Here is a 12,197-nt window from a genome sequence, read left to right on the forward strand (position 1 = left end):
AACAAATTATTCCCCTTAAATACAACATAAAACTGTTGTTTAAATTCCACAGTCAAGTAACACAAAGACAGTTATTAAATTTCCATACTTTCATATTAAATACTGAAAACAAAAAAATAACGTTTTCAATTAAAAATGTAGTCTCTTTATAGAAAGTAATTAACATCTGATTAATAAATAAGATGAAATGAAATCCCGATACCCAGAAATGTTTAGGAAAACACTGACCAAAATGTTTTGCATTAAAACGAACAAGCTAAAACTTTAGCTTTTAGGCTGAAATTGTCCTAAAATGTTTGAAAGTGAAGAGTTCCTTCAAGGTAATGAAAAAGTCTCAAAACATGACAGCAGCTGTTGAAACTATTAAACAAAAGAGATTTTAGCATTAACCCTCTAATTCTGAAAAGTGCTACCATTTCGAAGTGAATAGCAGCATTGGAGTCTATTTCAAACTTGGCTTTTGAAAATTAATCAAATATTTGTATAATTTATGCTTCTCTGTTCTGTTCCTTGCCTGGTTCAATTTACAGTGTGGTTTATTCACAGGCATCACGTCGAGCTCTGTGTAAATGCCAATGAGGTCCAGCTCTAGGCCGTTACTGGTATTATATATTTAAAAAATACAGTAAGATAGGTGTACTATACTTCCCTCGTACTACCCTAAAAATAGAAGCAAAGAGTCTTTTTATTTTAGCAAAGTCTCAGAGTTAACTGAAGTAGCTTCCTGCAAATAGGTGCGGTGGTATTAACTTTTGTTTACTTTGACAATTTTTTTCTTATACTTCACATAGTTAAAAAGCTGTAGTGTAATTGTTCTATAAAGTGTGTACAGAAAGCACTTAAGTAGAATACTGCTAACAGAACTGACATTTGTCATTACAAGCACAGCCTCTCACCTGCACATACAGCTGTGAATAGAAGGACCCCAGGTAGACCAAGTGAGCTGCTGCCAACATGTGTACATTTTCCCAGTGAATTGGTTCTGTTAGCCACCGCAGACAGGTTTTCAGAGATGCTTTAATGAAGGGTTGCAGTCCAGCCACTTGACTCCAGTCCAGAGGAGGAGGAGGCGGGAGGGCACTTTCAGATTCACTAAGAAAAGACAACCACGATGCTTTTACTAGATATCAAATGGCATTAGCACCAATAAAACTGCAAGCAGAGCTCTCTATATGTCATAAAAATCTACTTCTTTAAATATTAATCTGGAAGAAGGCAATAGCTTTTTATTTTATATATTATCATTTAGCCAAGGTACACATAGTCGTACAAGTGAAATGCAAGAGCTAGGAATTACAAGAAAACTAAATGGCAGTAAAACAACCACTAAAACACACCTCCTACAGTAAATCTCTGCACAACATCCTGCAGGGATAACTGCCAACCTGGCCAGGGAATCCTTTGTCAAATGAGAATTCTCCTAATTATAAAATAAATAGACTCACAGCCCCGCACATCAGGTTGATCTAAATATTAAGTTTTCCCCAAGGTATATTCTGTCCAGTGGATGACTGAACAAAAATAAACCACACAATACAAACTGTAAAAAAAGACTTTACACAAAGCAAAAAACATACGAGGCTACAAGAAGCAAAAACAATTTAAAAATGACAATGGCCCTAAATCTAAAATTCTACTGACAAAATGACAAAAAATATGCTATTGCACATTGCCAGATTTAATAGTTTTGGTATAGATTACCTGGGTCCAAATCAAGGACTGCCTACTACCTGTGTAGAGTTTGTAAGTTCTCCTTGTGCCTGTATCGGTTTTCCTCCCATGAGTTAAAGTTAATTGATGACTCTTAACTGATTGAGAGGGTGGGTGTTACTAATAAGGAGAGCAATTTTTAACCTAGCTGAGCAGGAGGTCGAGAGCCCTCCCAAGAAAAAAGTAAAGAGAGGAAGGGACAAAATGAAGAAGAAAAGAGAAGATGATGTTAGTCCAGGTGGCCCTGATATTTAAGAAAGGATGGAAAGAGAGGAAGAGGATGAAAATGAAGACGAAAGGGAGGATTGAGAGCGCTCGGCAGACACTGATGCATCATCTAGCAGCAGTAAAGTGGGGCTGTTAAAGATGGGAGCTGCTGAGACTGCAAATATACCTTCCAACAATGATTGGAGGGACAATCTGTCATGGGATATGCAGATTCATCTCTATGGGGAATAGTATACAGCAGCTCCCTGGCTTGTAACATTCTTATTCAAAGAGTGCCTTCCACCTTCCAAAACCTAGCTGACAGATCCTCAGTATTGTCACACCTGGATAGATTTATTGCTTTGCCTATAAGCTTTTTCCCCAATATCACAGCACGCCTTTGTGAGTGGATTTCGTAAATGGAAACAATGGCAGTAACTGCCAAGTCAGAAGTTTTCTTTCTTTTTAATCATTTGAGTGTGTGTTCAGACCATGGTGTGTGTGCATGTATATTTATTTATCTATTTATATATTTATTTTTTTAAAGGGCCACTGTAAAAAGCCAACTTTCCTGTTGTGGATGGACAGATGGACAGACAGACAAACACGCAAATAAATAAGGTAAGTAAGTTGGTTTGTTCATTCTGTCTGTCTGTCCGTCCGTCCGTCCATTCATCCAGAATGTACTGGTAACTGTAAGAGTTCCAAAGGGCACATGGCTTGTATGCAGTGTTTATTGTGATAGGCAATGGGAAATACTACAGATTTTGCCCATTTTTCAACTTTTACAGGAAGGCAGTCAGCACTGGCAGATGGTGCTGAGGCATGTAATGTCAGTGGTCCAATTCCTTCCAGTAGGAGGTCTCACTTTCAGGAGGTATGATGAACTATAGGGGTAACTAGAGAATGGAAACTTTCCTGAAATATTAGAGATAATCAGCCAATCTAATAACTTTCTAGTAGAACATATGCAAAAATATGGACAAAAAGACTGAGGCAGTACAAACTACTTGTTATCGAGAATTTGAACCAAATTATTTGAGTTGACGAGGGAACAAGTGAAAAGATAAATAGCTAATGAACTAAAGAAAGCTAAATATTTCTCTGTATTAGTGGACTTAACACCAGACCCAGCACAAAAAGACCAATTGACACAATGTTAAGGTTTATAAGTAGGGAGGGTAGGTGGCTGAATGACTCTGCAAGGGGAGAATCTAGAAAGAAAAAAGCTGTCTAAAGCAAGAAAACATGTTTTATGTCTTATTGTTGTCTATGCCGCTGTGTTGGACATTATATTGCAGACAGATAGATACTTTATTAATCCCAAGGGGAAATTCACAACACGGAGCTGCTGAAAAGGCTGCCACTCTCGGCGGCGCCTGAGTCAAGAAGGATAATATAATAATATAATATATATAATATTATGCCATGTTTCATACTGTGTGACAAACACAATGAGCATAAAGGGCTGCACCTGTTGGAGGCTTCCTGCAACCACTTTTATATTGTTAGCATCGTGGTCCAGAAAAGTTGGTTGTGTTGTTGCATTCTATTGTGCTGACCTTGATCACTGACCAAAGCCCTTAATGGTCAAACACCTTTTCTTTCTTTGCCTGATAAAGACAGAGGTAACAGTAAATGGTTGAAGTTTAGCTGTAACCTATACATTGTGTGAGTGTGCTCATATCAGTCTCCTCATTTGTTAAGCTAATCTTGCATAATGTAAAAAGATACTAAGTCCGTCTTTGAGGATCTACTGGCCACGAAAAAAATAATGTTTAGAATTTCTGTTGTGAGTAAACACAAACAATATAAACCCATCAGAAAAATAAAAGCTTTCCGTAACTTGAGTTGAATTGCGAGCATCTTGAGACAACCAAGCCAAATGGCTCTTAGGACTCAAGATCACACCACACCTTGAAACAATATATTATCTTAGGACAGCATGCATGAGTAGCTTTGCCAGGTTGCAGAAGCAGCTAGGCAATGCAAATGATGCAAGATAAGAAAAAGTTGAAAAGAAAGAGAAATGCTTGGCTGTAGCACTTACTTACATAAGTCATGGCAAGCATAGTTTTTCTTTCAGTAAAAACATATAAAATTGCTGACTTCAGAAGACTCAACATTTTTTTTTCCTTGTTAAACAAACCTGGCACTCACCCCATCTGGTTAGCCTTTAATTCCTCTGTAGAACCAGCAGTTTGTGTGACTGTTGTGAGCAATAACAACAGAGTCTCTGCTCTCTGAAGAGTAAGGTTCGAGAAAGGTTCCAAAGATGTCTCCTTAGACATCAGCTCTGGAATAGACTGAAGCATTCTTATGAGGACAGGATACATATCTCTGAAGAAAAAACAGAATGTAGAACACCATGGACATGAGTAGCAACTGAAGTAAAGAAATTCACTGTACTCTGTACATGTGACAAAAATAAACCCTATAAACAATTCCAGGGCAAAAACATTACACAAGACTAATCAAAACTACTTTGTTAATAAAAATTTTCCTTTAATAATGTATGTCATCCTTTCCTTCACAGATACACATTCAGTGGCCACTTTATATATACTCCATATGTACATGCATATAGTATGGTCAAGAGTTTTAGGTGTTATTTGATCAACCATTATAATGTGAAATACAAGTGATTTAAAATACTCCAACTGTAGTATGATTGTAGGTGACAGACAGCTCTTAAGAACAGTGTTATGTAGAAAAGCAACTCTGAACAAAAAACATGTTGGATCCTGACTCCAACGAACAGGAAAAGGAGACTACACTGGGCATGTCTTCTCTAAAACTAAATGACTGCAGATTGGAATCTACTTTTGGTATAGGATGATGATGGGAGTCCAATGGTCTGGGGACTGTTTTCTTGTAACACATTAGGCCTCTTAATATCAACTGAGCATTACTTGAATGTCTAAGCATTGTGGTTGAATGTGTTCATCACCTGATGACTACAAATATACCCTTTTGCACATGGATGCTTCACAAGGTATGATGATTATTCTGAGCTTATTTCAATGGACTGTATAATCCTGAGATCACAATCTAATAGTGCACCTTTGAGAGGAGGTGTGTCACACTTACTTACATACATATACACACACACACACACACACACGCACGCACGCACGCACGCACACGCACACACACGCACACACACACACTGTATAAAATACAGTGTTGACTGACTAATTCACTCACTCATCAAGCTGAACTTGGTAGAATGTTTCATCTAGGGTACTAGGTATCCGCTAAGAAAGGAGATTTCAATTTATCAATTTTTAAGGGTTAAAACCCCAAGCGGTAAACAAATGAAAATCATAAACATCTACTAACAATAATCATATACATTCAAATTTCACATATTTCTTACTGATTACCCATTTCAATTCACTTTCCTGTAAATCTGTATTTTGCAATGACCATCAACAAAAGCCAAGTCACTAGGAAAAAGCAGTAATTGAAGAGTAAGCAGCTCCTGTGACCTAATAATATCATTATCATTATTAAGTATTATTTGACTGGTGCCTTCATCCAAAGCAACTTACACCATTTACGATATACTTAATTGCATTTTTTTTTTCCAGTTGGAGCACAGGCAGGTGACTCGCTCATGGTCACAGAGTGTCAAAACAGGATTTGATTCCACATCTTCAAGGGTTGAATTTTAAAGCCTAAACAACTATGCTACACTGATCTTTAAAACACAGAGACCCTAGCATACCTCTTAACACTACTTACACTACATACATCTCTTGGACCAAAGCCTTAGCCACTACAACACACTGCCTGCCAATAATATTAGCCCTTGGTTTAATTAAAAAAACAGACATAATGTATACAGAAAATCTTTTAGTTCCATAGTACTTTTGATACAACTCAGTAACCAAATGCGTGGTAACTGACATCGGTAACACTGCCAGCCACAGCATAAAGATGTTGCCAAACGATCTGCAGAAATGTTGTGATGTCATCAAATCTGCATGGAACAAAATCCCTAAATGTATCTGGAACCTTGTTGAATTCATGCCTACCCAGTGTTCTACCCATTGCTAGACAGGGAAACCTAATAAAGTGGCCAGTGAATGTACATAACTCTAGCAAGTCACTCTGTAGTATCATTAACATAAGACAAAAAAAATATTTTTCCATACCTATACAAATCACAAGCCTGTCCATATCCAGCTGCAACACACCACATCCTCAAAGCTTCAAGGCTCAGTTTCTTTGCCTCACAAGCTTCTAAAAGCAGATCTTCTGGCTCCACTGCAATAAAGCGTAACAAACGTGCTCTAATCTTGTAGTTGTTCAGCTAGAAGGGGCACACAATAATTAGATGACCCGCCTTTCAATTATGGAGTTTAGTCAGACAATTCAGGTACTAAAGACTTGTGCTGAATGACTTACCAGCCTAGCACAGGCATGCCTCCCAGTACTGGCCAGCACTCTTATCAGCTTCATTGCTCCTGCAACAGGCAAGCCATGTGGCCTTTCCAATGTGGGTCTATGTCCTTGCATTGAAGGAGATGTCCACGAACAGGGGAGAAATTCTGATATTATTGTCTCCATAAGCCGAGGACAATCCAATACCTTAAGAAATTTTAAATAAACATGCAGATCAGAAACATTTTAAAGAGCATTTATTTTAAAGTAGTATCTTTATAATAATCAAAAGCAAAGGTGTAGAATAATTATCTTTTTTATTAATTTCATTGGTCAGGTGAAATAAATATGTGGCCCGATGTTTAAAATGTAGAGGCTGGGGCAATGTGGGCCCAGATAAGGTATTAAAAAAAAAAAAAAATTGTAAATAAGAATAAAAGAATATACACTTTAAAAAGATCCTGTGCTAAAGAAAAGGAGAGAGAAAAAACATTATTGGCCAGCACGTTTTTTTCTCCTATCATGTCATTCATAAATATATTCCGCTTTATTATTAGTGATGGCAGTTGTTTACAAATTTGACACATTGTTCTTCACAGTTTAGAACTATCCATATTACTAATCGAGAATGGTAAACCGGAAGGCACGGACGCAGGTACATGGCGATGGACCCAGGAGACATAGTGCGCAGGTGCCTACAGCGCGCGTCTCATAAACCGCAAGCAAAGTCTGATCCACCGCGAACAAAGGAGTCATGGCTTAAAAACGAAAGAGCTCAACTAACGTAAATAAGACATGAAGCAACAACGCGCCCATAGCTAACGACTAACGACACAGCCACACAGAAAAGACGATTCTGCACTGCACCCCAGAGTCAAACGGAAGACACTACGGAGTCCACAAAGGTCCACAAAGATAGTACAGAAGGCGCGAGAAAGTACGAAAGGCGCAGGCGTCTACAACGCGCTTCTGAACTAAACGTCCACACTACACAGCATGGTCCGGGTAATGAGAATAAACGAACTCTCCGTATTAAACGTACGGCATCCTCACACGTCCAAACCATATAGCATATGTGAATCACATTACAGTGATGCATTATTAACAGTACAACCACAGAAAACGCTCCGTATTAACAGTAAGTGCAATTATCCATATTATTAACGGTGGACAACAGATAACAAATGGAGTCACGGTCACGGCTCCAGCTCCAAAACGAAACTTTTCAACTAACGGACATACAGAAACGAGCCCGCCTGAATACAATTAATGAACACAGGTGCCTACAACGCGCCTCTCAAACAGCAGAGTCAATAGATAGACGGCAAAGAAAGGAACGACAAACAGCCGCTAAACAATTCCGTCAATTAGCTGACAACGCATTCTGTAATGCGTCCACTATTAATGAACATTCATTAGGATTAATGAATATCATTTCCTGTCATTGTCATTCACTTAACTTCCCTGAACAAACAACTGGCAATACAACTAATGAGTTTACACGTTGTTGTCAAAGGGGTCAGGTTAGACTGCCTCCTTTAGATGAATATCCTGAATATCTACGGCTGTTTCTAACTAACAATGTACCCGAAAGTAAAAACTTTATTGACTGCATTAAATCCTACAATAGTTCATTTGCTTTTGCATCTACCGGGGTAAATATCAGGCCACCAGCTGGCAATGGCCCATACTGCTTTCGTGTATGTGGACAAATATTACATCGGATTGGAACAGTGCACCCTGAGCCAAATCACGAACGCAAATATGCACAGATCTACGTGTTAGATCCAGATGACGCAATCTATCAACGATTTTACTACAAATGTTGTGTATAAAGAAATATTCCAATAGATTTTTCTAATGTGCCATGCTATGGGTTCTTTACTTCCTTTGTTCGTCATCTACACCTTTACACTTCAATATATCTCATACATTCATCAATGTATTTCAGGTTACCCAACACCGGGGGTTGGCGAGCGAAGCGCCCTTGTTTTTCCATAGCCAATGATGTCACCTGAAGCCTTCAATTTAATTACATGTGCAACTTATCTATAACATCTAGTACTTTTCACTTTCCAGATAATTATGACTATTTTTGAAGTTAGATATTTTACAAACAGTTTCACTTGCCTTGCAGATGGCCACTCATTCTATTTACTAATCCTTTGTTGCAATCTGCCCTAAAGCAGACAGCAGCAACTGAAAGGAACAGACTTTCTAAAGTGAAAGGGTACAAAAGTGTTCAAGAATTTAGGAAACGCATGATACAATAACTTCAGTGACTTTGGTGACCTATTGTCTTAAAGATACCAAGATCTGAATCACCGCAATGCACATGTAAGAATGCTGTTCATTGATTTCAGCTCAGCATTCAATACTATCATTCCCAGGCAGCTGATCAGTAAACTGGATCTGCTCTGAATCAACACCTCCACCTGCAACTGGATTCTGGACTTTCTCACTGAAAGACCTCAAACAGTACAGATTGGGAATATAAGATCTAACACCATCACACTGAGCACAGGTGCCCCCCAGGGTTGTGTGCTGAGCCCGCTACTCTTCACGCTGTTGACCCATGATTGCACCTCCAACTCTGACACAAATCACATTATCAAGTTCGCCGATGACACTACAGTAGTGGGACTCATTGAGAACGACGATGATGCGGCATACAGAGAAGAGGTGGAACGGTTGGCACTTTGGTGTAAAGACAATAATCTGTCTCTTAATGTTGAAAAGACAAAAGAGTTGATTGTTGACTTCAGGAAGACAAAGGCTGTCCATCTCCCACTCAACATTGATGGCGTAACAGTAGAGAGAGTGAAGAGCACCAAGTTCCTCGGTGTTCATATCACAGAGGACCTGTCCTGGACCAAAAACACCAACTATCTTACAAAAAGAGCCTAGCAGCGTCTTTACTTCCTGCGACGACTGAAGAAGGTGCACCTCCTTAAACCCATACTTACCACCTTCTACAGAGGCACCATAGAGAGCGTCCTGACCAGCTGTATTACAGTCTGGTATGGAAACTGCCATGTCTCTGACCACAAAGCCCTTCAGAGGATTGTGCGGACTGCTGAGTGCATCATTGGCAGCTCTCTACCCAGTCTGCAGGAGATCTACACCATATATATATATATCTTGTGTACTGCACCTTTTGACTCTGGAGGACAATATTTCGTCCCACTGAGTACTTACTGTAAGTATATTGTTAGGATGACAATAAAGCTCTACTTGACTTGACTTGACTTGAATTAAAATACAGTAATCCCTCGCTACTTCGCGGTTCACTTTTCGCGGATTCACGACTTTGCGGGTTTTTAAATACAAGTGATTGCCCGCCTATCGTGGAAGTTATGTTCCAGACCCATCAGCAACAGGAGAAAATCCGCGATATAGAAAGACCATATAAATAAACATTTTTATAGTTTAAGCCTTAAAATACCCATCCCACATGCTTCAAACACATGTAAACTTATAAAACACACTTTGTTAACACATATGATATGTGGATGTCGGGCTAAGGATATGAGTAACATCTCACTATTATAAAACATTTTAACTTCACGCAAGACAAGACAGTGAGACAGGAAAATAGGTGATGTACACCTAAAAGCCTGATTGTACAGGCTTTTAAATTATTGACACGCAGAGCGACAAGCAGCACAAAGTCCACTTCTCCTTAGCGTTCATTCAGCTCCCCACACCCTTGACAATGCGAAGTGGCAGGAGCGTATTGCGCCTCCGGGGAGGGGGGAGTTTGAGCGAACGTGTGTTCAGCCCTCACACACACACACACACACACCATTCCTCCTCCTCCTTCCGAACGCGCAGAGCGACAAGCAGGCATTTTGGCAGAAGCAGCACAAAGTCCATTTCTGCTCAGCGTGAGTTCAGCTGCCCCCCTTCACAAAGCGAGTGCAGACACATTGAGGTCTAATCGCTGCGTGCAGTGTGCAGTGTTGGTCTGAGGTGTTTAAGAGTGTAGGAAGTGTTTATAAGAGTGTGGGAAAGGTTAACAAGAGAGTGAGAAAGGTTTATAAGAGTGTGGGAAGGGTTTATAAAGCCTTAAATATGTATAAATAATAAAATAAATATAGGTCGCTACTTCGCGGATTTTCACCTATCGCGGGGGGCTCTGGAACGTAACCCCCGTGATAGATGAGGGATTACTGTAGACAATAAAAGCTAACACCTGACTGAAACAGAAAACAACCTTAACAAGTAAAGTACTGAAAAGTATACTTTTAATTAGATTGTTTAGTACTACTGTCTCACAGCTCAATGGACCTGGATTTGATTAATGCCCTTTTCTAAGTGGATTCTGCACATGCTTTCATTGGCAAGGTGGGTATTCTCATGGTTATTCAGTTACATCACACACCAAAAACAGCATATTAGGTTAACTGGTGATTTCAAATTAGCCAGATTCACCTGAGTCTGGGTATGCATGTTTAAGTGTGTGCTGTTTTCTAGGCTGGCATGACATCTAAGATTTGCTCCTCTCTCAAGCCTAAAGATGGTGGCACAGGCTCCAGTCCTAATGGCAAAAGTGCTTTCAGAAAATGATTGAATGGATTGATTCAGAAAAAAAGAAAGATTGACTTCTGCTCATTTTCTGCCTTTCATCTCTGACTGGTGATTCTAAACATTGATCTTGGTGAATGTAACTGTGTGCATCCATTGACTTCCTACCTTACATTCAATACTGCTGGGATAGACCCTGGCAGCCTAGGTCTCCATATTAGATTAAGCAGGTTTAATAACGTAACGTTACTTTATGTTACTTTAAGTTATTTTGCCCTCTCATGATGTTAGGAGTACTGGCAGAGCATTAATGGATCATGTTTTAATTCACCATACTTGGAAAATACCACTTTGTACCTTTGTTCCATATACTTCACTTTCAGAATTCTAACATGGGAACAATCATTGAATCACTATCACAAAAAAATTCCCAAAAGAGGACCTAGTGGTATGTTTACTGGGAATATACCAACACAGTCCTATGTGTGAAAAATGTTGTAAAATTATGAGGTCAAACAGGCAAAACATCACAATGGCCTCACTGAAAAAAAACATGAGCTACTCCTCAGACACATTGGTAATTAAGCATTTATGTCTATATTGGCTAGACAATTTTTATAAACAAGCATAGAAAGTTGTTTGCTTTGCAAGGTTAACAATTTGATTTGATATGACAGACTCTGAAACAAGGGAGATAATCTTCAGATAGGGCATGGTGGAACGTTTTAAGCTAGTTCTCACCACAATTGAGTGGATGATGTGCACAGCTGTCTCCACATTTGTAAAAGGAAATAATTTCAAATCAATAAAGGAAGCCATGTGCACTAGCAGTACAACTGACAGTCCACATGGCGTTCACACAATGAAAAAATGGGCATCTGTAACTTTCAGAGATAGCAAAAGTTGTAATATCATAGGTACTCAGATCCTTAGTGCTTCACGTGTAACGGCCGACCCCTTTTACCCAGCCGGCAGCTACACCTCCAAGACCAGTGGCCTGGATAATTTACTGAGAAATAATCTACTATCAAGCCGTACTTCTTACCATTTGAACTTTTCCCCACAATCGACGGTGAAAAATATAAGCACACAAAGACGGGAAGTAAAACGGGTTATATGTATTAAGTAAAATGACTTAGAAAAATAGAAACATAAATATATCCCTCCACCCCAGCAATAATAAGACACCACCAAATATATATATATATATACACACAACAAAAACCCTCCTTTGTCCCTGTAACAAATAAACACACAACACGAATAACGACAATGAAAGACAAACTGAAAATGAATGAGTACGTGAGTCCGGTAAAAAAGAAAATGTCCTGAAAGCGGATGACTGAATTAGTGATAGAGTTGTT

At 39.1% G+C, this 12,197-nt stretch overlaps 1 protein-coding gene across 2 annotated transcripts in view; it reads right to left on the minus strand.

The window, feature by feature from the left end:
* Nucleotides 1–12,197, minus strand: part of rpap1 (RNA polymerase II associated protein 1) — a 90,018-nt gene that overhangs the window by 33,909 nt on the left and 43,912 nt on the right. For both annotated transcript variants that reach the window (XM_028821450.2, XM_028821449.2), the window contains exons 14-17: nucleotides 6,331–6,513; nucleotides 6,078–6,235; nucleotides 4,078–4,257; nucleotides 897–1,092 (exon numbers count right to left, since the gene is read on the minus strand). In XM_028821450.2, the coding sequence (XP_028677283.1) occupies nucleotides 897–1,092; nucleotides 4,078–4,257; nucleotides 6,078–6,235; nucleotides 6,331–6,513 (717 nt within the window). The remainder of the gene's footprint in view (nucleotides 1–896; nucleotides 1,093–4,077; nucleotides 4,258–6,077; nucleotides 6,236–6,330; nucleotides 6,514–12,197) is intronic.

This window comes from Erpetoichthys calabaricus, chromosome 16, assembly GCF_900747795.2.
Source record: "Erpetoichthys calabaricus chromosome 16, fErpCal1.3, whole genome shotgun sequence".
Taxonomy (NCBI): domain Eukaryota; kingdom Metazoa; phylum Chordata; class Cladistia; order Polypteriformes; family Polypteridae; genus Erpetoichthys; species Erpetoichthys calabaricus.